We start from the raw sequence: 27,743 nt of genomic DNA, 5'->3' as shown, positions 1-27,743 counted from the left end.
GGCAATGTGAAAGGGTTTACTTCATCCATCACAGCCAACAGCCTGATCTTATTGCTGGTATGGAAGCATTGTCTTTATGCATACTTTTACTTACTGTTTTAACATCCAAAATGTTTAGATTATGCTCCTCTTGGATATGAAAGGAGAATTTGTTCCTTCCCTTGTTGTGATAATATTGTTGGCCCAGTCAGTAATTTTTTTTAAAAAGATGATTTAAACAGATGCCTGAGAAGTAAAAATAATTCCACTAAATACTGGTGATGCCTCTCAGAAACTGGAGGGTGAGGATAGGATCTTTATAGTAAGTCATATACTCTAGGCTCCTAAACACTAGAATTGATACTCAAAACCAGATTAGTTAAAAAGTACCTTGAGATCCTATAGAAACCAACCCAAACATGCCATTCTCCTTCAAATTTGTCAAGTTTTATGAACTCAAATCCTGAGAATGGAATTTCAGGAATATTATTTTTAATTTTATTTTTTAAAACAACAAATTGTTTTTAGTTTTCTAAAAATAATTACAGGTGTGTGTGTGTGTGTGTGGGGGGGTGTTGTGGTTCAAGGTTGAATGCTTGCTTAGCATCTGAAAGACCTGCAAAGATATAAATGCCAAATTACAAAGGTAAATTTTAGGTGATCAAATGTATTATGATTAATGTCTATCTTTCACATACTATTTTCTTCAAATGATTGCTTTCAATTCATTTCTTAATCACTTAGTAGTTAATATATAACACATGGATGGATGATTCAAAAATCTAAGTCTGGATCCTAGTAGTTTTAAACTATTTGAAAGAGAAGATATATATACACACAAAATAAATAACAAATGTGAAAGGATGGGACTAATATTCAAATAAAGTTTTATAGGACACCCATAGCAATCTATAACAAAACCTAATTTCTACCACAGTTGGCTTCCTTAGTATAGTGTGTATTTGATGGGCTCATCTCAGTGGGAACCAATTTCTTTCAAAAATCTATAATATGATCCCATTGTATGGTGTTGAAAGCCATCTTAATTATTTTGTAAGGTTGGGAAAATGTTTTTAAAATATTAAAAGTTTTAAAGTGAAAATGTTCTCTGTTTTGTGGCCCTTATGAATAATGACAAATTGCATATAATTTATAAATATCAAAAATCTCACTGGTACAGTGGCACAGGCTTGTAATACTAGCGACTCTGGAGGCTAAGGCAGGAGAATTGCAAGTTCAAAACCAGCCTTAGCAACTTAGGGAGAACCTGTCTCAAAGAAATAAAAAGGATGGGGCTAGGGCTGGGGATGTGGCTCAAGCGGTAGCGTGCTCGCCTGGCATGCGTGCGGCCTGGGTTCGATCCTCAGCACCACATACAGACAAAGATGTTGTGTCCGCCAAACACTAAAAAATAAATATTAAAAAAATTCTCTCTCCCTCTCTCTCCTCTCTCTCACTCTTTCTTAAAAAAAAAAAAAAAAAAAAAAAAAAAAAAAGGATGGGGCTATAGCTTAGTAGTAAAGAGTCTGGGTTTCAATCTGCAGTACTGGGCCTGGGGGTGGGGGGAAAAAGAAAGGAAAGGAGACCTCCATACAGGTATAAGTGAGCTATATTAACTGATATATTTCCTATGAATATTAAATGCTAAAAGGATGGCTAATTGTTTTCTGTAAATGATAATGAAAAAGAGTACATGTCAACTCTGTGAATGCAACTTAAACAACTAAAAATAATTTTTTAACTGTAATACTAAGAAACGAAGGTTATTCACAGACTTAGTATTCTGTGAAAGAGCAGCAGAGAGGAAAATCAAAGGATTCAAAGGAATTTATTGAGTAATGCAAAAATTCTCTTATGTAGAGACATTTTACACAGCAGGAACTTAAGTCCATGTGTGAGGCAGGCTGCTAGCATAGTAAAAAACAAAACAACACCGCCCCCTCCCCTGCTCTCCTTCTCCCTCCCCCCTCACTCCATTGACATGCATAGCTGGCCTGGTAGGTGTAAAAATAGACTGGCAGTGCCTGAACTGGAAATGGTCACTGAAGGCAGCCTGCAGTTGCTGGGGTTTTGAGTTCTCTGACTGGATCAAGCCAGCCAGCAGATGGGGAGGACTGGTGAGGGGCGTGTAGGGGAACTGAGCAGAGGAGCCAAGGATCATCTGGATGAATTGTCCACGTTAGTGTACCCCTGGGAGCCCTGGACAGAGTGCAGAGGGCAAGGACGGGCCCACTGACAGCTGAAGCCCCAGAGCTGAGATGGGGAATGCAGCTCTCTGCTCCTCCTGCCATGCGGATAAGAGTGTCAGAGCCCAAGGCAACATGCAGGACTTGGACAGAACTCCAGACTACTATGGCTATAACAGTGAGGACGTCAAAGAACCTGGGGTACGGGTAAGTTTTAGGCCACAGATGAGGGAGCAGGGAGGATAGTGGCATGGGAATCAACAGTGGAGCCCATTGGTCAAATCTTTCAACTTCCAGGAAGGAAGTTTTGGAATAAAAACCAATGTGATCAACCACCTGACTGCCTCTGATTCAGTGGCACACTGTCGTTCCCTCTTAATACTACCCAGAGCCACGTGTTGGTTTCTTCTTAGCTGTCACTCACTATGAACTGGCATTTGGGGATGAGCAATGACAGTGTCTCTTTAATTTGGAACTTTGTCCAAAGCTGAACCTGTATATTATTATATTATAGAGTGACGCTCAGCAATATTGCAGAAACTCACTCATATTCAGGCTGCCAAATTCTTTTGCTTATTTATGTATTCATGTACAGTTTGTTTTTCACTAGATCACACAGTAATTTTAAGCATGTGCTTAGAATCCCAGTTTCAGCCTATAAGGACATTTTACTTCTAGTATTTGAGTAATTTCAATGAGAAGACCTTTAAATACCATTCCGATTATGATAGTGACAGTTTGTGAAAAGGCTTAAAAGTTCAGTAATCAAATATTTAAAATCATATTTCAAATTTTTAATAATTCACCAGTATGACACATTCCTAAAAATGAAAACAAAGTTTATTGTGATTTTTTAAAAAAGTTTTGCCTAGGAATTTCTTTCTGACATAGGTTGATTTTTAGATTTGCTGGATAATAAAGTTTATGTTTGATCTGTCTGATCTAGCCTCTTGACCTTATTGCAAGTTGATGTATTTCAGACAGAAATCATAACACTATGATATGTAGAATTTCTGAGTATAAAAAGGTGAGGGCTTTGCCCTTGTCTTATAATTGCCTGATGTTTCCCGGGCTGACTAGAGGGTCTATAAGGCTTGTGAGGTGGTTTTCTTTCCTAGATGAATTGCATCATTGAACTTGTTAGATCATGGTGACAATGAAACCCAAGCTTAGAATTTGTGAATAAAAGCACATGCAGAGTAATGTGTGCAGACAGCAGAAGTGAACATAAAGTAATGGAGTAAAGAACTTCCATTCTGGAAGTCACCTCTGGTAAAAACAGATCTGAAAGGTGAGCAGGGAGGCAGTCCCTCCGGGCAAGGGAAGCCACTTACCTGCTTTAACAACCTTAAAGGCAGGTTTGTGGCCAGGAGCAGTGAGTTTCTCTTTCCAGATCCTAGTTTAAATGACTACATCACAGGACATCCACTGTCCATCTCTCACATCAGTCACTTCTAATGGAGCTGAACTGAGGGGGTAAAAAAGGTGAAGGTCTCCACAAGCTTGCCTGTTGCACTATAGAAACATATTCTCTATGAAATAATCACCTTGTTTGAAAGGTAATTTCTATGTTCATGAAATTTAAAAAATAGAGTTTAGACCATCCTTTACAATGTTAGTTAATAATCCCTTCAGTGCTTTTAAGTTGCCGAATATACTCCATTTCTTCCACCTTTTAAAAATCATTAAGAGAAAAGTGAGAGACAGAGTCATGACATGATCTAGGCAAGGAAGAACAAAGAGACCCTTGAACTGGAGCATCATGATGGAGGAAGAACCAGTGAAAATGAAGATAGATATTTGGGGCCAAATAAACTTTGGCCTTATTAATTAGTCATATTGAGAGATTATTTTTAGTGATGGGAGACAGCTGGTTTTGAGCACAGAAGTGTCAGTGTGACTTATGTTTGTTGCTACTGTGTAGATAATAAAATGTGGGAGATCAAGGATGAAAACAGAGACAATTAAGAGATATCCACAATAATCTAGGGAAGAGAATGTGGTCAAACAGAACAAAATTGTGGTGGTGGAGGTGAGGCGAATGCAGGATCAATAAGCTACAGTATGCAGAGTTTATGGACAGATTGTGTGTCTGGTTTAAGAGAAAGAGAAAAGTCAAGTTGACTTCAATATTTTTGTTTGGACAACTAGAAAAAATAATTCTTCATTACCAAATGAAGAAGATTCAAAGAGTAGCAGTTCTGAGGGTGAGAACCAAGAGTTAGCTACGTTGGAGATGACTGTTAGTCTCTCAAATCATCTGGGGCATAATTTCCTAGAATTTATGCTGGGATACAAAAAGCTGTGAACATAGACGAACTCAATCTCATGCCTTTTTGATTTTTCTCTAATTTTCTTTATGTCCTCCATCCTCATATCAAGATTGATGATATTTAGTTACCTGATTACATTAGGTTCTTTTGGGAGCCATTAAGCAAATATATCCTTTATTTTGTAAGAAAGTCCCTCCCTTGAAAAGCAAAGTAAAAAGTCTTTCTTAATGATACAAAAACTTGGTAGTACAATTGGAGAACAATTATGTTAATTAGAAGAGATTCAGGAACAGATATGAAGTAAGAAGAGAGGAATTTCTATTGGAAGAGAGAAAAATTGCTACAGAAGATGGATAACAGTTCACATGAGACGCTCTCTCAAAATTAAGTCACACTGAAAGATACACAGTTTGACATGCTCTGCAGATATGTGATGATATTATACTTCTGGAAAGAAAGCAGAACATTTCATTAGTGAATTTAAGGAGCAGAAGAAAGAATGATGACCAAATTTGATAGTTCTCCAGAGGGACAAAAAGTAGCTCTGTCAGGCCCTGAATAACTGATTAGACTTATAAGAAAATCTGGGTTAGGATTGTTTTTTGTGTTTAGATATATCCCAGACATCTGAGTTAGGGGCTAGAAAGGAAGTTTGGAGGCAAAGAAGGAAAAGGAGGAAGGGAAGGGGTGGGCTCATTTTCTGGTTTGTGATATTCTGTCTACAATTTGTCCACTTTGGGCTATGGGACACGGGAGAAAAAAAAAGAAAATGATGTTTAACTTAATATTAGGGGTGACTTAGGCAAAATGGTTTTATGCAGATTAAGTTTCCCAAACTTAAGAAATCTACCATCTTTTCTTTCTTTTACGTGTTCTGTAAGACTGAAATTACTCCTTAAATTGTTTACACATTGCTTAATTTACACATTTTCCAGCATTCATGCTTGTCACAATTGATGACAAATAATTGCTAAGAGGTTCATAACTTTTAATTGTTATATTCTTTTAAAAACATCATTATTTATTTATTTATTTATTTTAGTCCTGAGGATTGAACCCATGGGCACTCTTCCACTGAGCCACGTCCCCACCCCTTTTTATTTTTTCATTTTTAGATAGGGTCTCCCTACGTTGCTTAGAGCCGTTCTGAGTTGCTGATGCTGGCCTCAAACTTGTGATCCTCCTACTTCGACTTCCTGAGTGTTGGGGTTACAGAACTATGCCACTGGGCCTGGCCTATAATATTCTTTTGTTGAGGGAAAAACTAGAGGTTTTGGCATATCTTTTTCCTTCTGGAAATAAACTCAGAACTTATTTATAGAGTTTATTATATTCTTGGGTCAAAAGTCTCAAATACATTTTCCAGTTTTATTCATAATCACAAAAACTAACAAAATATAACCTGAAAATACTAAAACTACTGAACTTTATATAAATTAGAATTTAACTCTTTTTTATACATTTTACTTACAGTTTTGTATACTTGACTTTATTTGTATAGATTACTGTAGCAGTGAGTAAAAAAATCAGTCAGCAATTTTATTGGAAATAACTGAACAAAAATAATTTCTCCTTGAACAGTATTATTATACATTCACATTTGAAAATTCACATGTAAGCTTTAAGAAAGATAAAGTAAATCAGCAGAATAATTCCAGATACATTATATAAGTAAACACAGAAATTACACAAAAACACTTAAAGAAATGAAACTGGATATCATTTTGACAGCATGATATATTTTAAATTTAAAACAAATTAAAAATATAAAGAAAAAAAGATGAGCAGTAAATATGACAAACACTTAAAAATTTCATAATGAAGAATAGTATATTATTTTAATAATGTATATACACATTAATGTTTAAATCAAGAGCAGAGTTCATCAAACTGTGAAGGGTCAGAGAGTGAATGTTCTAATTTGTGGAGCACATGGTCTTAGTTGCAGCTACTCATCTCTGCTATTGGAGAGTAAAAACAGCCAGAAATTATAGATAAACAAATGGGCCTATAAGGGCCTATATATGAACAAATGGGCTATATTCCCATAATGACTTAATTTTTTATTACTATTGCCAATTTTTTTAATCACTAAATTTGAAAATAGTGATTTTAGTTATTTTTACTAGTTTGTAAAGATATAAATTAACATGATAAATTACCACTGAATATTAATTTAAGACAGATACAAAATATAACAATGTTCAATCTTAAGAAGATTGTTGAGACTGATAAACATTCTGAGGCATTCTATAAATTGTTCTAATTATTTGTAAAGCAATTTGAAAACATATTTCAAAGTTTGGTTGTAATTTCTATTTTTCATTTTGCCAATCCAACAAGGACTCTAGTAGCAGGATTTGCATAGAGAAAAAAAAATCATTAGCAATCTTTCTGTGCAGAGCTCCTCATCCCCAATTCCAAATAACTGGATGTGCCTGAACTCAGATTCACCACTGTGAGTGTCCCCATACCCATCCCTCCTTCCCCCAAACCCTCAAGGGCCCTACTGAATTCCTATCCCCAGAGATCTTACTCCACATCCACTAAGAAAATGTCTGTCTTTCTAATGAAAACGTAACTCTCATAGCATATGTCAGGGTTTACCTCTGCCATGTGGTTGCCTCTTTCATTAACCCTTAAAAGACTCAAAGGTCTGCTTTTATTGCAATTGGCTTGGCAGTTCCAAAAAGAGGAAATGTTCAGGTGAGGGTCAAGAACAAAATTCAGCTGTTTTTAAATTTTTATTCAAAATATGTTCTGGGAGTGCTTCTATTTTTTTTTTTTTTAATCACAGAGGGGAAAACTATATCACCTCTCAAATACCTTTCCATTTTCATTTATGCAGCTACCGTTGTATATATTTTAATTTCACTTATGAAAAAGTAGTGCCCTGGATCCTATGGTAGTTCTGCCTGAGACATGAGTCAGTGAGGTCTTTCAGTGTCCATGTGGGCAGCATAGAGAGGGACTTTTAAGGGTGTTCTTGTAAGGTGCAATCAGGAACAGTATCAGAAAGGCATCTCTATTTTATCTTCTTCTCTTGGCTTGTATTTTTATTATGGCACCATTTGTAAATTTGCATGTTGTTCTAAGTGTATTATGCATTTTTCTTACATTAGGATCATTTTTATTATAGTAGCTTTATCATATCAAATTAATTTGCTTTGTTCCAAAAGGAAAATAATAAATGTGATGTTTCATCATAAACATTGGTTAAATCATCTATCCTAGCTGATATTTCTAATTACCATCTTTCTCTTTTTATCAGTTTACACTCAGAGATTTTTTTATTTCCTTGCCTTATTTATTTTAATAATTTACCCCTATGGTAGTAGAGGATTTTCAGTTCTTTATATCAGCTTTATCTTTATCCTATCAATTTGTTTATTGCCTCAGACCATGAATAATGAGTCTCAGTGTTATGATGAAAACAATTCAATACTTCTGTTAGGCTGACTCAAAACACAGTCACTTGGCTCTTTATTGAGCCAAGTATACTTATAGGTGCTGGCCACACAATGACAAGAAGACCAAATTCCTATAGTAAAGAGAAACAAACTGTAAAAATATAAGGAAGGGAGGCACCCTGCCTGTCTGAGGTGTGTACTGAGCCTGTTTAAGGGAAAGACCTTCTGAAAGATGGTCCCTTATTCAAGGGAAATGTGGCAGAAACATTCTGAACAAAGAGAAGTGTGGCAATGAGGTATGAGAATGAGAACTGGCTCAACCATGGCAGAAGTTTGGGGTATTTTTCTAAATGTCATTTGTCTGGGTAAGGAATTTAGTTTTCCTTCAAAGTATAATGGGAAGTCTTGAGGATTCCAGTCCAGGATATAAATGGTGGGCTTTCATTTAAGCTTTGAAAAGATTCTCTCTCTCTCTCTCTCTCTCTCTCCTTTCTCCTCTTTTATTTTAGTGGAGAATGGATTGTGGCTATAGCAAGAAGGGAAGAGAGATCAATTAAACTAATCACAGATTAGATTAGGATGTTAACAATGAAAATGAGACATGATCAGACTCAAAGTTTTTTTTTCTTCTGTAAAAGAATTGTGTTGAAGTTTTGAAAGAAAAAGAAAAGAATGGGTGTTTTGGCTTAAGCAATGACAAAAGATAGTACTGTTTACTGAAATGTGTGTGTGTGATGTCAAGAGTTACATTTTCCTCTGTTTTATATGCTAAATGATAGAAATAAAATACTTTAAATGGTATAGGGTGTACTATCTTCTGAAGCAGTTATATAAAAGATAAGGAAATTGTCTTTGTATAGTTAGCTTTGATGTGAACTCCAGTGAGAACTAAAAGTGTAATGGAAATCATTTTGCTACAACATTTCAAAGAATATGAAGTGGCATAGAGTGTGGTTATATAACTATTAGATGATTGATTTAAAGATAAAGATTGAGGGCTAGGGCTGTGGCTCAGCGGTAGAGTGCTCATCTAGCACGTGTGAGACATTAGGTTTGATCCTCAGCAGCACATAAAAATAAATAAATAAATGTCCAACTACAACTTAAAGAGAGAGAGAGAGAAAGAGAGAGAGAGAGAGAGAGAGAGAGAGAGATTGAAAGAAGATACAGCTTTTGGTCCCTAGGAGCTTACAGTCTAATCTTAGAAATGGAACTTAACCACGTGTAATCAATTAATTATTGAACACGATAGAATTAAGTGGCAACATGAATGGTAAAATGGGTCTCATAGGACACCCAAGAAGGGGAGGGAGGACTAGAGTGGGCTATGGTGCTCAGGAAATGTCTCTGGAACAGGAATATTCAGCCATTTGTGGCAGAAGAGCTGCGCCACCTGTTTACAGTTTGAAATGCTTCCATGCAGGCTAATTAACTAGATAGCTGCTGCTCTGAGCTCACCAAGCTGTCCCTTCTAGTGAGGCTGAGCAGACGTCCCCATCGCTCAAAGAAGCAAACAAGGGCATAATGTCTGGACTTCCGGGACCACCCTGACCCCTGATTGTTATAGCCAGTGTTCATTATGATTGGTTGGCATCTGAAACGTTCTAGTTGTTGAATTTTTTGAATATTCCACATGCTAATGGAAAAGGGGAGCTTGAAGTAGATGATAGAAACAGACTATAACCGGGGTTCCTATTTGGAAGAAAAGATGCTTGTGCATTCAGTAAGGATTTAATGACCAGGCATTGGACTTACCAAGATGAATTGAGACATGCAACCTTGGCTTGAAGGAAGTGCAATCTAAAGATGGTCAAAGCCGGAGTTCTGATATCATGTCACAGAGTTGCAAGAAAGGACAGGTTATTATGGAGCTCCTGAGTTTCGAAGAGTTGCAGAAAGTTGAGTCTTGATGAATTAGGGTTAGATCACATATTGAATCTTGGAGTAAGGAGTGATGTGTATGATTGAGAACCATTGTGTAAATCTCATGTCTATAATACCTAGTTTCTATGGGGCATGTTTGGAACCCATGACATTTGGGTACAAAGCATGGGATCAGATTATCAAAAGCTTCATAAGCCAAGATTTAGAACTTGGACTATATTATAGTGAAAGACCAGCAATCAAAAACTGTCTTGGGAGAGCAGTTAGATTATGGTTTGTATGCCACAAACTCTATTCTTTTTGACATGCTTAACAAAGTGTCTACCATCTCCTAAGTACTTAGTAAAATTTGTGGAAAAGATAAATGAATTGATGACTCAGAAATGACTCAAGATAACAAATCTAGTTGTGGGCATTTTCCATCTGCAGCTGACACATCCCCAGAGTATGAGACTGTGAAAAGTGAAAAGGTATTGGAGGTACAAACAACATTTCTAAAAACACTTGAAGCCCTTGTTGTCTAAGAAATTTTAATTCTAATGTTTTGTTCCAGAAAGGAATGTGACTTTACTACAAGGCACACATAACTGCTATAAAATATTAATGTATTTATAATAGAAACTAATGGATTTTCTTGAATTGTTATCCATTTTCTATACTAAATTTTATGTAAAATGTAATAGTCACATTTTATGGAAAATTTGTTAAGATTATATTGTGATAAGAGAAATAATTATAATTTAAACAAAACCTAATATATTCCTTAGATTTTTCTTGCAGTGAGGAACATCCAAACCAAAATTTTTATTTATTTGAGCCGTATAATTATTTTAAATAATATTTATTCTGCTGCATCTCATAGGATATGTTCCACTGTAACCACAGTGGCTTTCAAGGGTACATGTGTGACAATGGAGTGAGAAGCCACTGTAGAACCATCTCCCTTCTCAACATTATTTTGTTTCCTTCCCACACAGACATCTGCTGTGACTCTTACTCACTCTCAGTTGCTGTTTTTGATTTAATGTCCCTTTAGTTAAATTTATTACACCACAAGAAATATACTTGTTTTCCGATTCCTTCATTTTTACTTAAGGGTTTCTCTTTGAACTTTTAACCAAATTATATCACATTTGATTGTCAAAATTTCAGAGGTTCGACATTTAAAAGCACATGTCTACGTCAAATTTGTGAAAGCTTATGTGGCAATAGTACAACTTGTTTCGTAGCTTTCTTTAATATTTGCTTATAAGAAGTAAAAATAATGCAATGATTATTTGAAGGATAATCATTTCACTGGTGTCTTAAAGCTAGTCAATTGTATCTGAAAGCTAGGTGAGAGTTAAGTGTTTAATAATAGAAATTGTACATTGAACGTGTTTTGATGAATTATTAATGTTGCTGACATAGCGTTTATTTCAAATTTCTCTCCACTCTTAACTCAGTGATACTGAGTTACAAAGGAGGCTATGAAGTAAAGCTCAGATTCTACATGATTTTTGTAGCAATTTCTATATTCCAACAACTCTTTTATTAAATAAACACACAATGTACTTAAATTTAGGTCTCTAAGATTGGTATGTTGTCTGTTGAAGAATTCTTACTTTATCAAGGAAAAAATACAAGAAATTAGATTTCTTACAAGGTGTTGGAACCAGAGCTGAAGCTTCTTTGAATTTGCTATTATAGTATCTTTCTAGAGTGCTGACCTTTTGGAGGAAATTTTTAAAAACACCTACTAAAACATCTGGTGAGGCAGCAAAATATAGAATTGGTAAAACACTTGTCTTTTTGAAAACCATTGGCTGTTACATATAGATTTCCCCCAAGAATGAAAAAAGGAAAATAATGCCTTTCAGGATAAAAGACCTTCAACAATTTTCTGTTTACTAACAATGAGGATAGGAAGGAAAGGGCATATCTTTTTGGCTTTTCCTTGTTTACATTATACTTTAAGGATTGGGTTGAGATAGAAATCCCTCCACCATCACTTAAATCCTTAATCGATAGCTAGCACATCCTTTCCCCAAACTGCCAGATTGAAATCTTGCTGAAAGGTTTACTGAGTAATAGGAGGCTAATTGCTGGTGGTCACCCCAGGGTGGCTTTGCATCTGGTGTTGAACCTGCTCAAGTAGTTACATGCTCAAGATTGGGTGCAAGGATTCCCTCCTATCAGGTACTAAAATTTAATGTGTTCTGAATGTCTCTTACAATAAACCAAAATGGGATAGGATACACACATCTGTAGTGTTGAACAATATATCAGGGTAGTTTGTAACCTGTTGGTCAGACGTTGAGAGTGTGCAGCATGAGAGCAGAGCACTATCTTACTATCTACACTTGGGTTGACTGTGGAGGACTGCTGTTTTTCATTCCTACATTCCTCCCTGTCCCCCTTTTTTCCTTTTCTCATTCTTGAATTCATTGTTTTGTGGGATCTGAGATCAAGGATCATTTGAGAAATTTTAAGGTGTTTTTTTTTTTTTTTTTTTTTTTTTCCTGACCAGTTGCCACCTGATTTGCTTGATTCTGAGCCAGCATAAGTGGCATATGGTCCGTTCTGCTAAATAGTGACCCCAGTGTGTGTGGCGGGGCAAGCTCACTCCATGGCTGGGGAACAGGTCTTGGCCTTTTTCATACGAGTATAGTTCTGTGTCCTGTCCTGTGACCTGGGCCCTGAGATTTTCTCTCGGCATCTTAACTGCATTCTCACTGAGGCAGAGACAAACCAAGACCAGCGGGGCCCATTATTCTCCTGACTAGATAAACCAGCCACCAACATGAAGGCAGCTTGGGGCTGGCTGGGCACAGGTCCAAGGCCTACCTTTCTAACAGGTGGAGCTTTCATCACTGAACAAGGCCCTCTCTACCTGGCTAGATGCCAAACCTTGGCCATGGTTCAGGCCTGGATAGATTGCCTGTGTCCTTATCATTGATCTGGCCAAGGATAAAGACCTCCTAACACCTCTACTCTTCCTTCTCCCAAGACTTGAGGGGCTTTCCCATTTACTTTAGACCTCATATACTCTGAAGAAGCTCTGAGAACCAATTTGGTATCTTCTTTGGGTCTCTTCTTCTTGCTGAAAGGAAACTAGCCCTATGCATTCTATTGAGTGAGTCAAGAATAACATTTGGGCAGTTCCTGGTTTCTAGGTTGATCTCTGCTGCCCATTAAGACCCCATAGTAGGCCTCTGTGAGGTTTCGATGGCCACAGAAACCAGAGGGTCCAGAAGAGTCCTGCCTGGCCACCCCCCGTTGACAACTGTTCAGCCTTGCTTTAGCTCCAGCCACTTTGACAACCAACCTTATTTCCTTACAAATTCCAGCATGTGACTTTGGTGCCCTGTTGTTACTTGTGAAAAGCCTATTCTGTTGTCTTTGATGTAGTCAAAATTCATGTAGTTTACGTAAAAATATCTGATTCACAAGGAAGCCAACTATGGGTCTTGTGTTGAGACAATTCATAATGTAGTTCCTAGACCACTTTTGCAAATTGTTCTTGTCACCAAATGTGTTCAGACATTGCTGTGCAGTTGTGGGTGAGGGTGGGGGGAAGGTGAGGAAGACAATTTTGTGGCTTTTGTTTTTTACCTTCCCCAAGAGGGGATAGTCTGGCCTACTTGCTGCAGTAATGCAATAAAGACATTGCAATAAAGCGAAAAAAAAAAAAAGGTGTTATGTTTAAAAATTTTGTTTATATGTCTATAATACCTGATTGTTTCTTTTAAAAGTGGTTTATGACCTTCAGCTTATTTGTTGTAACAGCATACATTTTTAAATTAGATAATAAGTGGTGATACAGAGATAGAGTATATTTGGGATTATGTGATAAATGCATGGGATAAAAGTTCTAGTCAATCCTGTATGTCAGTACTTCCCAAAGTGTTCCGTAAACCACCTGATCAGAAGAATCATCTGGTTTTGTGTTTTTTTTTTTTTTTTTTTGTAGTTGTTTGTTTGTTTGGGGGAGGGGGTTTACTTTTAAGAATGATGTAAATTGCAAAGCTTCACTTCAGGCCTCCTGAATCTCGGTGGTGGGAGCCAAGAATATTTACTTAACAAAATGAAGTATGATCTCTAAGTTCTGAAGTGTGATGGCCCCTGCTTTATGTCATAAGGAGTTGACTTTACTGAAGAGATGGGTCTGAATATGTAACAGCAGCACATAAGGCCACAGGAGTGGAAAAAAAAAAAAGTCCTTCACATTTTATTAAGTCTTTTCTGTCCAGATTAGTTCAACTAGTTGCCAACACTCTATTTGGCAGCAGTTAAAGAAGCAAAGACCACGCAGGACATGTGAGAACAGAGGATGTTCTGACAGCAAACAGGCCCTCCTGCAGTTCCTAGGCATCACCTTAAAACTAAGCAAGTGTCTATCCTGTATTACAGGGGAGTCTGAAACTCCTGTACTTAGAATAAATTTAAGTTCTACTTTCAAAAACTAATAATCACTGTATCCCTATGTAGAGAGAGTTCTTTTAGTCATTATTCAGCCTTGTCAATTCCCATCAGAAATCTGGTCACTGAAGGACTATATGAGGTTGTTATGGAAGTGTGTTCCCAATTTTTAAAAGGCAGAATTTCATTCCACTGTTGAGCAGCCAGCTTGAGCAGCAAGATTGTTCAGAATGATCTGTTACTCACTTGGAATTGAAGTCCAGTACAATATCCTGGCTGGATTCCAGACTTCTGCCTAAAAAGTCATGTAGCACATGAGAGATGATTAACAGAATTCTTCTGGACTCATTAAAAGTTCTTAGAACATCAACAATTAAAAGACAAACTTTAGACAAATTAAATTTAGCAGAGTTTATTTATGCAAAGAACAATTCATGATTCAAGCGGAACTTAGAACCAGAGCTCCACTCAGCAACATGGGCAGGCAGCAATTAATAGTCAGAAAAAGGAAATGACCTACAGAAACAGCTTGACTGGTTCAGCTCTGCATTTATCTCAGTTGAGCATGGTGTGATGAAGCATTTGCCTTATCTGGACATGATCTGATCAATTGGCAGCCTGTGATTGGGGAAAATTGCAATTCATTTTCATACTAAGTTAGGTTGCTGTCAAAGTATAAAGTACTGAGACAGTTTCAGGTCAAATTTTATTTAATTTGACACAACTAGTGCAAAATATCAAATATGCAATACTCCATATATTTAAAAAATTTACATAACAATTATTTTAATTATTATCTGAAGTATTAAGTAAATTTTTTTCAAAAAAGTAAATAATTAAATTCTGTAAGTCTACATGTTTTCTCTCTTTCTTTGTATTTTTTTTCTGTTATATGATATATAACTACAGATCAAAGAACAAATCTTTTCCCTAGTGATGATTAATTCTGTAAAGAGCTAAGTAGCCATCCAGATAGACATGCCAATAGCCGTTCCTATTTTAAATGTGACCCATGCAATTTCAGCAATGTGCCATAACCTCATCATAGACATTGACAACTTAGTTATGGATGGTAGGTTTCCTGCTGGTCTACCCTGGACTTAATCACATGATCTGACCTTGAGACCAGATCTATCATATTCAGTATCATCAGTGACTTAGAGGTGGAAAATAAGAAAGGAATAAAAAAATGTGTATGTGAATACAGTATAAGAATTTGTATGCTTGTATCCATATTAGTTATTAAAAATATAGCTATAATTTATTATTCTCTGTTTTCTACCAATTTTTATAATTTTGCTCTGTATAGCATTTTTAGAATATAATTTTTGTTTACTCCTTATAATAGCTTTGTGAATCAAGTACTAAAATATATTTTATTAAGTGACTGTTATTCCAATACACTATTCTCATGGATTTGTGTATATATGAGTAAGCTAAGACTTGAATTCACTAAGTCTTTCAGTGTCACACAGGTCATGCTAAGTCACAGAACCATAATTTAGAAAGTTAGTTCTAAGCCTCGTATGTTATGTTGGCTCTTTAAGAAAAGAGAATGAAAAGTGTCATTAGAGAAAATGAACAGCAGTCTGTAAGATTTTTGACACTTGGAAACTTTCAAGTAAGATTGCTCCCAAACAAACAAATAATTCAGGAAATTGTAATAGATGAAGAGAGAGAGAAGAAAAAAAAAATTTTAAATGTAGAAGAAAATAAAGAGAAGTATTTCATTGACTTCAGCATTAGAGAGCATAAAAGTAATGGAATAAAATATAAAAATATTGGCTTATATAGCTTATACTTTTTACTTCATATAACAAACTTCTAAAAACTGGCAAAAACCCCACAACAATGTTATCTGATCTGTATGCAGAGTTTAAAAACACATTTGAAACTCTGAAAGGACAAAAAAAAAATATGAATAGACAAAGAAGGAAAAAATGTAACTATATGCCTAAGTTTTTGAAATCTTCAAGAAATGACAAAGGAAAATCAAAACCATGATGATAAATATGAATTGAGCAAAGCAAATCTGAGCTTAAGAATTGTGTTGGGATGTCCTTCTGCATTCAGTTGAAGGGCAGTTTGGAAAGGTTTATAGATATTCCAAAAATCTTTATCCTTTGACATGATTATTCTACCTTTAGGACACCATGGAGACTGGGACAAAGATGTACAAAAATTTTTATAATAACATAAAATAATGAAAATGGAAGGAGCTAGTTCTGTACAAATCAGTGGGGAAATCTAAAAACAATGATAGTCCATCCACAGCCATTATGAGATTTAGATTATGTTTCAAAAGTTTCCAGTGGTAAAGGCAATACTTATTTTGTGATGTTAGCTTTTAAAAACAAAAGACAGAATATTATCCCAACTTTATAAAAGCATTATCTACACACACATACACATATTACTGCCTATACAGAAAATTCTAGAATAAAACTGACAAAAATATTCAGTGTTAAGTTTAGGTAATGGGATCATGGTTGACAGCCATAATTTTTTAAATTCATGTTTTAAACATTCTACTATGAGACTGTATATAAATATATATGTGGATGTGTAAGCATGTACATGCATATGTGTGTGTGTGTGTATGTTCATATGCATATAAAATGATCTCCCTATCTTTTATAAGAGAAGGGAAAGCAAAAATAGAGTGAGAGAACATAGAAATGTGAAGTTTTAGGCAAATGCTCTAGTGGAATATACATATTTCTTTGTTTCTTTGGGTTTCATAACAAATTTACATATCACTTGTATTTAGACTTCCAATCAATTTGGAAGAGAGGACTTATGGGTACGTTTTTTAGTACTTAACTTTTACCAAGAAGAGAGACTTTACTATTAAAGGTGTAATCAATGGTTAAACAACAAGTGTAGTGATTGATTAAGAACAGCTGAGAAAGTTTCTGGAAGCATCTTGGAAACAGTCCAAGTTTAAATCCCACTCAGGGAAATATGTCAGTATGCATGAGTAAAAATCTGCATGCTGTTTTAGAAATAGAGGAACAGATGTTGTCTTTGAAACCTACCATTTCTGTGGAGCTTGAAAGTTTTCTTCTTTGCATGTTAATAGTGACAACTGTGATAGAGACATTGCTCTTGTCCCACAATATTACTTTGAAACAACATAACTATGTCCTTGAAAGTCACAGCTTGTGTGTTAGAAACATTAAAGAAATCTTCATATTCTGGAGGTGTCAGTGTTATAAGTTCAAACTTCTGGTCCTTTCCCTAACACAAGAAAGGGATTTAGGCACCAAGGTGGGATAAAAATCTGAGTTCTGAGCCAGGAACATTATCGCCAGAGGTTTGCTCTGGGCAGGAAGAAGCAACCACCCTTATAAGTCAATGAACAGTGAAAAATTATTCAGCACTTTTTGGGGGGAGTTGGGAAAGTAAAAATGAATGGTGGTAATGAATGGCAGTCTCTTTAGTAAGACTGATTGGGTACCAATCTCAGCACTGCCATTTATTACCCCCAAATCTCTGGACAAGAGGCTTAATTTGCTAAGCCTGAGTTGGTCATTTGGGAGGTTTATGAGGATTAAATAAGATTATGAATATATTTGTCCTGTACTAAGTTATCAATATTGAAGATACAAGAAAGAAATATAAAGAGTGCAGATATTATTCATCCCCCCAAGGTTCTGAGAGTCTAGTTGAATAGTCGAATATCTATACACGAAAGCAAATACGTCTTTATAGAATCTTATGAATAGATAAATAACATAAAAGAAAAAGTCAGTCTAGATAGCATGTAGAATCCTAGTATGATGTGTTATGTCATTCTCTATTCTGTAAGAAAACATTTGAAATTTTTAATAAGTAATCACTAAAACTGCATGGGTATATATAAACCATGTAAAAAATATTGAATAGACTTGTTTGCCTGATGTCTTTTTTGGCAAGTCTTTAATCTTAAAACAAAATGTACTGGATAAAACTATAGTAAACTTAATCAAAACAACAGAAAACTATAGTAAACCTAATCAAAACAGAGAAAGTATTATATTTCAACCCAGTTAAATTTGGTAGATGAACAATGTTTTTCTGGCTATAGTTAATTCTGCCTTGTGAAAAATAATTTGAATGTTTTTATATGTGTAAAAGTTACCAAATTCTTGCTTTAGCAATTTTCTGGATTTTTTGCTTTGTTTTGTTTTTTAGCAATTAAAGCGGTTGTCACTTGTATTTTATATTATCTGTCTCCAGCTTTACCTAAGAGTAAAATATATGATACTTTTCTTCCCAAAGTTCTTTTACCATCATAGTCATCTTTATTTTAGGCATTGAGCTAGGTTATGGTAAATCTGAAAATTTTAAGACATGGTTCCTGCTTTCAAGTAAGTTAAAATTTTGTTCTAAAAATAGGCTGCATGACTTTTGCTCTCTCTCTCTCTCTCTCTCTCTCTCTACACACACACACACACACACACACACACACACACACCACACACATACTCACCTGTTGAAGGGAAATATTTGTTAAAAAAAAAAAAAAAAGGAAAAGGGGAATTAAGTATGCAGGTTCCCTATGACTGAAGGGAAGTAGATTTTATATGCATAATAATTCTTAAAGAAAATAGCCTCCCTCCTCTTTAAAGTCAACAATTTAGGCATACCAATGGTCTCTTGTACTTAGAAGATAATTCTTACTCTAACTACTGTGAATATTGAAATATCACTTTTTTATTCTAAAAAAAATGAGTAGTGATTAATTCCTCTTCTTTGGGAAATATATATGATTACTTTGTGGCAGATACTGGTTGGGCAGTGGACACAGAACAATACTGTGGTCTATATCTACTCTGCAAGGCCAGGCCAGTAGGGGACATAGACACACATACAGATAAACCGGGGACCTTGCTACAGCTAAACACAACAGCCAGCATAGTATCATGCTGTAACTGTAGCCAACAAAAATTTATGAGTAAGTGAATGCTCTTGGTGGTAAGGGAATTCAGAGAAAAGGAGCGTGGTCAAACTTGAGGTAGATTCTGGGGGCTGCCCTAAGAAGCCACCCCTCAAGCTTCCCAACAAACCAAGAATTTATTTTGAAAGCCACCTCAGAAGGAGTTCAGATATTATTAATTTTTTTTTTTTTTAAATTGACTGAGTTCCAACAGAAGGATTTTGCAGCTTAAGCTAAAATGTTGATAGGGGAGGAGGGTGGGGAGTAGGGGAGAGGAGGGAAAGATGGAGGAGGGGAATACAGTGCAGGGTGAAAGCTATGCATACTTGATTTCCTAATCTTTTTTCCACTGCATGTGCTGTGTACTGTAATTCACCAGATACATTCCTTTTTAAAGCCATTTTCCATCCTAGCTCTTATATTTCAGTGTAAAATTACACAAACCCTATACCTTGCATATAGTTTAAATTGGATTGCTCAAACCATTCTTTTTTTTTTTAATTTTTAATATTGGTTGTTCAAAACATTACATAGTTCTTGACATATCATAGTTCATACATTTGATCCAATCAAACCATTCTTGACAATTGCAGTTCATAGCACAAGGGTAAATTTTAAAAAATGTAGCAGGTCACATTGATGAGCATTTTATCCATTGAGGATAAAACCACATCCCAGTTGTGCCCCTGGTCTTATGGGGAAATATCAGCTGCATGGTATCAAAGGTCTGAGCTCATGAGAAACTTCCTGTACAGGATTCTGTTCTAGTTTCACTGGTGTTCATATGCATGTGTGTTCTCTCTCTCTCTCTCTCCCTCCTCCCCCACCCCTGACTCCAGCAGTTTCTATTTTGTCAGCATTCCTGCATTTCATGATAGGTTAACAGTATTTTCTTCCCCAGACAGCTGCTTCCATAGCCCTAGCAGTTTCTAGGACAGTGTAAGGAGTGAAAGAAAAATCCATTATCTGCAGAAATATGAGTCACTTTCAGATGTCTCTCTATGACCTATGTTTTTAGTCCATGAATCGGTCCTGGACCTTTTAGTCTTCTATTTTTCAACTTCTTGATTCTCAGTCATAGTTCTTCGAATTTAATCAGTCTAAAACCACATAATTGTCTTCTTCAATTTTAGGGTATTCTATTCCCCCCAATTCCTAATCCTGATTAAACGTGTTGTATGCCAAAGCTAAAAGTCTCCAGGTTTGCAAGTGATATATAGCCTTTTTATATGACAGACTTTTTCTTTTTTTCATATGTTGTCCCTGATGGCATTGCTTGCCAAAACTATTTCAGTAGTCTCAGTTTGACTTATGAACCTCATTCTATGTTTTTCTGCAACTCTAAATATTACTGGAGTGACCATTTTTAAATAACATTCTGATCTTTTCTCTTCCTATCCATTCACCTACAGGGTAACAATCTTCTAATCATACAGAGCATTCCTGGTCTGTGTCTTCCTTGACTTTCAAAATTTTACTTCTTTCCTGTTTCATGATTTTTATAGCTCACACATACCAACTTATAGTTTTCTCCCTTCTGAGTTCTGTACATCATGACATTGAACTTGCTGGACCCTGTGCCAACTATGTTTTGCAGCTGACATCACATGAAACTTTTATCAAACACTATGCTATGGTTTGTAATCTAAGTGTAAACAGGAAAATATGAATCTTTGAAGGAATGCATCATCTTATTTCTTGAGTCCTAACATCTAGCATAATGATAGGCATACAACAAGAGCTTCAAAAATAATTGACTGATTCTTAACAAAACAACCTGTTGTCAGAGCCTAGTTATTTTAACTATTTGTTATCAAAATTATTTGTTTGATAAACATATTTCTTTTTTTCAAATTGAAAGCTATGATATATACATGCATATATATTTAAATAGGTCCAGTTATATAGAGATCATTTGAATAATTTAATCAAGTTAATTCAGTGAGTTAAACCTGCAAGTACTTTTCTCAGATAGTTCATGTGCAAATATTATTTTTTTGTTGTTTTAAGTAACATTAAATTTATTGACACTATTGCATACCATTTGGCCAGCATTATGGGGTCAGGAAATGACTGTAAAAATAATTTAATTTAATTTTGTTGCATATGAATTTCCAGTTTTCCCAGCACCATTTGTTACATAGGCTATTTTTTCTCCAGTGTATGTTTTTGGAGCCTTTGTCTAATATAAGATAACTGTAATTATGTGGGTTAGTCTCTGTGTCCTCTATTCTGAACCATTGGTCTACCAGTCTATTTTGGTGCCAATACCATAATGTTTTTGTTACTATTGCTCTGTAGTATAGTTTAAGTTCTGGTATAGTTATGCCATCTGCTTCACTCTTCTTGCTAAGGATTGCTTTAGCTATTCTGGGTCTCTTATTTTTTCCAGATGAATTTTATGACTGCTTTTTCTATTTCTCTGAGGAATGTTTTTGGGATTTTGGTCAGAATTGCATTAAATCTGTATAATGCTTTTGGTAGTATGGTCATTTTGACAATATTAATTCTGCCTATCCAGGAACAACAAGGTAGATCTTTCCATCTTGTAGGGTCTTTTTAAATTTCTTTCTTTAGCATTCTGTAGTTTTTGTGGTAGAGGTCTTTCACCTCTTTTGTTAGGTTGATTCCCAAGTTTGTTTTTTTTGAGGCTATTGTAACTGGGTAGTTATCCTCATTTTCCTTGCAGAGGTTTGTCACTGACATACAGAAATGCCTTTGATTTATGGGTGTTGATTTTGTATCCTGCCACTTTGCTGAATTCATTTACTAGTTCTAGAAGTTTTCTGCTGGCATTTTTTGGGTCTTTGAGGTATAGAATCATATCGTAGGCAAATAGTGCTAATTTGAGTTCTGCTTTTCCTATCTGTAGCCCTTTAATTTCTTTTGTCTAATTGCTCTGGCCCGTGTTTCAAGAGCTATGTTAAATAGAAGTGGTGAAAGAGGGCATCCCTACCTTGTTCCAGTTTTTAGAGGGAATGCCTTCAATTTTTCTCCATTTAGAATGATGTTGGCCGGGGGCTTAGCATAGACAGCTTTTACAATGTTGAGATGTGTTCCTGTTATCCCTAGTTTTTCTAGTGTTTTGAACATGAAGGGGTACTGTATTTTGTCAAATGTTTTTTCTGTGTCTATTGAGATGACCAGATATGCAACAAAATAAAATTAAACCCCTATCTCTGATCATGCACAAAACTCAACTTAAAGTGGATCAAGGACCTAGGAATTAAATCAGAGACCCTGTGTCTAATAGAAGAAAATGTAGGCCCAAATTGCCATCATATTGGATTAGGCCCCTCTCTTAACAAGATTCCTATAGCACAAGAATTAAAATCAAGAATTAATAAATGGAATGGATTCAAACTAAAAAACTTCTCAGCAAAAGAAACAATCAGTGAGGTGAATAGAGAGCCTACAGCTTGGGAGCAAATTTTTACCACTTGTACATCAGATACAGTGCTAATCTCTAGGGTATATAAAGAGCTCAAAAAGCTAAACTCCAAAAAACAAATAACCCAATCAATAAATGGACCAAGGGACTGAATGGACACTTTTCAGAAGGTGATATACAATCAATCAACAAATATATGAAAAAATGTTCAATATCTCTAGCAAGTAGAGAAATGCAAATCAAAACTACTCTAAGATTTCATTTCACTCCAGTCAGAATGGCAGCTATTAAGAATACAAACAACAATAAGTGTTGGCGAGGATGAGGTGGGAAGGCACACTCATACATTGCTAGTGGGACTGCAAAATGGTGCACCCAATATGGAAAGCAGTATGGAGATTCCTTGGAAAATTGGGAATGGAACCACCTTTTGACCCAACTTTCCCACTCCTTGGTTTATACCCAAAGAACTTAAAAACAGAAAGACACAGCCACATAAATGTTTATTGCAGTACAGTTCACAATAGTTAAACTGTGGAATCAACCTAGATGCCCTTCAGTAGGTGAATGGATAAAGAAATGTGGTATATATACACAATGGAATATTACTCAGCAGTGAAAGAGAATAAAATCATGGCATTTGCAGGTAAATGGATGAAGTTGGAGAATATAATGCTAAGTGAAGTAAGCCAAGCCCAAAAAACAAATGCTGAATGTTTTCTCTGATATAAGGAGGCTGATTCATAGTGGGATTGGGAGGGGGGAGCATGGGAAGATTAGACAAACTGTAGATAGGGCAAAGGGGAAGGAGTGGGAGGGAGGAGACAAGGGGGTAAAAAAAAGCTGTTTGAATGAGTTGGACATAACTACCCTAAGTACATGTATGAAAAAGACACAAATGATATGAATATACTTTGTATGCAAATAGATGAAAAACTGTGCTGTACATATGTAATATGAATTGTAATACATTCTGCTGTCATAACAAATTAGAATAAAAAAAATTTTAAAAGACAAATAAAAAAGGCAAATAAAAATAATTTAACATACTGAATTTGTATAATGCTGACTTATCAGAGTTGAAATTTTGCTTTCTTAAGTCATTGTTTAATGCCATGCTTGGGAGTGCTTGCCTGTAGTTCCAGCAGCTCAGTAGGCTGAGGCAGGAGGATTGCAATTTCAAAGCCAGCCTCGGCAACTTAGCAAGGCCCTAAGCAACTCAATGAGATTCTGTCTCTAAATAAAATACAAAAAAAAAAAAAAAAAAAAAAAAAGGCTAGGAATGTGGGTCATTGGTGAAGTGCCTCTGGGTTTAATCCTGGAACCAAAAATAAGTAAATAAAATAAAGTTCATTGTTTATATTCTGTGTCCATGGAGTTCATCACAGATGTACAAAAGAATCTGGGAGCTGTGCATGACCCTTTGTGGCCATGTACTTTGAAAAATGGGGTAAATGGAAACATTCTCAAAAATTATGTGTACATTAGAAAAAATGGACCCTCAACATCTTCTGGATGACAATGAACTGAACAATTTAATGAAAGGTTTAGAGATACACAAATGATTTCTAATAAACAACATAATTATCACGCTAGAATTCTTGATACCCAGTAATTAGAAAGACTTTTCAAAAAGAAGTAGAAACTCCAAGGGTGGCATAAGCGGAGTTCTTGAGCCTATTGTTCCCCAAAATTAAAATATTGCCTTGGGACAAGAAATGATATTAGAAAATAATAGACTTTAATTCTTATATTATTTTGGAATAGATGTTAATATCACAAAACCTATATGCTAGAAAAAGTGAAAATGAAAATGTAAATTGAGTGATACATTTACTCTAATTCAAACAATGGATAGATAAGTTCAGAATTAAATTTAAACAAATAAAATCAGGTTGTTATCGTATGTGGTTGTTCAACTGTAATTAAGAGATATGCCCTAGAAAAAAAATCAATGTGACTGACAATTATAACTGTGTAGTAGGTTGTAATAAGCAAAAGAGCTTCTAAATTTCCATGTGCATCTTGATGGGCCAAATAAAATCAACAATGTTAGGAAATGTATCAAAATAGAAAAATATATGCAAGTTCTTTTAAAAGAGAGGTCTTATTATAAAACAAACCATTGGGAAGCTTTCATTTGGAGAATTGATTTTTTTTTTAAATTCAGTCCTAAATAATTCTATGCTAAAGCACCTATCTATTTTTTAGTGCATGTGGTCCATGGGGTATGGTCAGTGCCTCATTTGTGCTGTGTCACGAAGCTGCTTCTGACTGAGTGATGTCTGCTTCTTAGCAGATGGTCTCTGGAGCTGAAGAATAATCAGACCAATGGGGTAAAAATGCAGGGCCTACCTCAAGGGGGCAATAGTAAATTAACACTGTAGGATGTCTAGCAGAAATAAAAAAATTGATGAGAGATATTTTCCCTTGGTTGGGTTTGTTTTTTCATATCCTGACAGTTCTAAAAGCCTTAAAAGGAGATTAAAACTTAATTCAGGTTCTTTTATCCTGATCCTTAAGTAATACAATGGAATGAACTTTAATACATCTTTTCCCCAAATGTCCTTAATATTTTAACACTTGGATTAATTAGGGAACAAGGAGTTTTGCAGAGATTTCTTTCTTTCTTTTTTTTTTCCTAATTCTTTTTTGCCTCTTTCTTTAAAAAATTTTTTTTAACTGTACATGACAGTAGAATATATTTTGTCGTATTACACATACATGGAGTATAACTTTCCATTCTTGTGGGTGTACATGAGATGCAGCTACTGTCTTGCCATTCCTGTTCCCTCTCTCTTCCCTCCATTTCCCTCTATCCAATCTGGTGAACTTCCACTCCCCCCTCCCATGACTATATCGTGAGTCATGTGCAGAGATTTCTTAAGGAATGAAATGAACCATTGTTATGAAGTGATTTCAAAGCTCTGTCTTTTTCCTCCTGACCCAAATGTTGTCATAGTTGGTTATTATTCAACTCTTTTTAAGATCAGTGATGATCCAAAAGGAAATTCCTTTGTAAATTCGTGTACACGATATGAAAGTTTGATAAGTTCTTCCATGTTTTGGCCTGTATTCATTTGAGGCATTCTGGTGTAGGTGGAACATTCTCAAGAAATGTCCAGCTAGTTGGATATTAGTAGCAACATTAGGTCTGGGATATGAATTGCATATAAAAATAGTATTTTTCTTAATTTCTAAATTAATTTCTTAACTTCTAAATTTCCATGTGCATCTTGATGGGCCAAATAAAATCAACAATGTTAGGAAATGTATCAAAATAGAAAAATATATGCAATATCTCTAATACCAGTTAGAGATACTAAAGCAACAATTGAGAACTGTTTAGAATTGAATTCAATTGAACAGAGATATGTATTATTAAACATCAAATGTGAACCTCTAAATTCCATTATATTTATTGTTAATATTTGAAATACAGATATCCATATTCTTTAGGTACTGAAAATATTGTATAATATTATAGGGAAATCATAGTATTCAGCATAGGACTTTTTTTTTTTTTTTGGTGCTGGGGATTGAACCCAGGGCCTTGTGCATGCAAGGCAAACACTCTACCAACTGAGCTAATATCCTCAGCCTTCAGCACAGGGCTTATGTAATATTTTACTTGCTTTTGCATGGTCACAATTATGAAGATAAAATGTAGGTAGAACTTTGCAAATATATCAGTTCAAGAATTACTGTTAGGAGTTGCATATGGAATGAAATCAGGATGCCACATCTATACTTTAAGAAAAACCAGCAACAAAAGTGATGAAATCATGTTCCCTAAATAATATACCATTTTCTGGAACTGTGATATGTGAATATTAACTGTAATATGTGAATATTAACTGTTGCTAAATAATTCAGTGATTAAAGCAATCACTGAGATGCCTACCTAACTAAAGTAATAATGCCTTAAATTTGTTCATTAATTGGGGCCTCTAAAAGATGCCTATCTCTTGAAAAAATTTGAGGCATCAAATAGCAGAGTTCTTTAACTTAGGTTTAAAGATGAACCAAATTCAAGTTGTTACTTATTCTAACATCTGACCTTTCCCTACAGAAAAATGTTTCCCTTATTATCCTAATTTTCTTAGAAGTTCATAAATGTTGTAAAATGAACCACAAATATTTCCATCTGCAAACTTACATTTTCCCATTCAAAGTCAGAAAATATCGACATGTATTTGGTGATGGAACTTTTGAGTTCTGGAGATATTTGGAGTCATAGTGCCTAAAATACAAGCAATCAAAATCTATTGATCTTCTGCCTTCTGAGAAGCTGCTTAAATTTTAAATTCTATCTAAAGTTCAATAGGGCAAGATATATTGTAAACACTTAGGAAATTGCCCAGCTATCTTTGTGAAAGTTCTTGTTTTAGAGAAAGTTCTGGTATGCCTCATGGTTACAAATCATTAGCCATGAGATTGGCCATAGGTTTGATAAAGCCAAACTAATGTCAGCAAAACAAAGATCCTTTTTGAGTCATACTTTTCTTGTGCCATGAAATCGCAGCTGAAGAGTTCATATTTCTTCTGTATCTTTATTCTTTAAAAATGAATGTACATGTTTGTATGTGTCTAATGTATAAATACCCTCTAAAATTTCAAAATATAGGGAATATGAGTATAAAGTCATTAAATGTACATTACTACAATCTTTTCTGGTGGGTTGGTTTGTATTTTCTCTACTAGTTGAAGTCTGTGTGTGTGTGTGTGTGTGTGTGTGTGTGTTTCCATGGTAGTAATTTTCATTCATTCAGGAAAAATATTGTCACGTTATTAATATTTTGATTGAATATAGAAAAGCGAGTACCATAGAAAAGTAAGTGTCCTGAAATTTTTTAATGTATAAAATTGTCTCTGACAAATGACTTCACTTAAATTTTTTCCCGAAGATTTGAACTGAGATCTCTGAATCAGAGCTGGTCTTCTTGGATTTGCAATAAATATTTTGAAGACCCGGGATGTATTATTTGTATAATATTTGTGAAGCATAATTAAGGTAGAATAACCTTATTAATGTTACATGAAGAGTATAATTAATGTATGATCAAATAGAATCGTGAACTTTTTATAAATACAGATTCAATGGATGTTAGAGCAATTAATTACTAAGTTTCTAAGGGTTTGATGCTTAGTTAACATTTTTTTTTAAGCCAAAGAACCAAATTGTGTGTATTTGGTAATCCTCATCATCTTTTAGACTGTGTGGTTACTTTAATATATGCAGTACAGTTTTCACTGAAGGTCTAGCAGAATGTAACTAGTCTGTATCAGAAAAATTGC

At 35.1% G+C, this 27,743-nt stretch overlaps 1 protein-coding gene and 1 non-coding gene across 14 annotated transcripts in view; one reads left to right on the top strand and one right to left on the bottom strand.

Annotated features, from left to right (window-relative positions):
* The first annotated feature begins 2,016 nt into the window (after positions 1-2,016).
* Ank2 (ankyrin 2) overlaps positions 2,017-27,743 on the top strand; it is a 227,041-nt gene continuing 201,314 nt past the window's right edge. For all 13 annotated transcript variants that reach the window (XM_076865199.2, XM_076865198.2, XM_076865197.2 and 10 more), the window contains exon 1: positions 2,017-2,372. In XM_076865199.2, coding sequence (XP_076721314.2) covers positions 2,238-2,372 — 135 coding nt within the window. In that variant the 5' untranslated portion in view covers positions 2,017-2,237. The remainder of the gene's footprint in view (positions 2,373-27,743) is intronic.
* Trnaa-ugc (transfer RNA alanine (anticodon UGC)) lies at positions 25,970-26,038 on the bottom strand. Its single transcript has one exon. It is a non-coding gene; the product is annotated as a tRNA-Ala (tRNA).

Source organism: Callospermophilus lateralis, chromosome 8, assembly GCF_048772815.1.
Source record: "Callospermophilus lateralis isolate mCalLat2 chromosome 8, mCalLat2.hap1, whole genome shotgun sequence".
Lineage (NCBI taxonomy): Eukaryota > Metazoa > Chordata > Mammalia > Rodentia > Sciuridae > Callospermophilus > Callospermophilus lateralis.
This window is presented reverse-complemented; position numbering and strand designations above follow the sequence as displayed.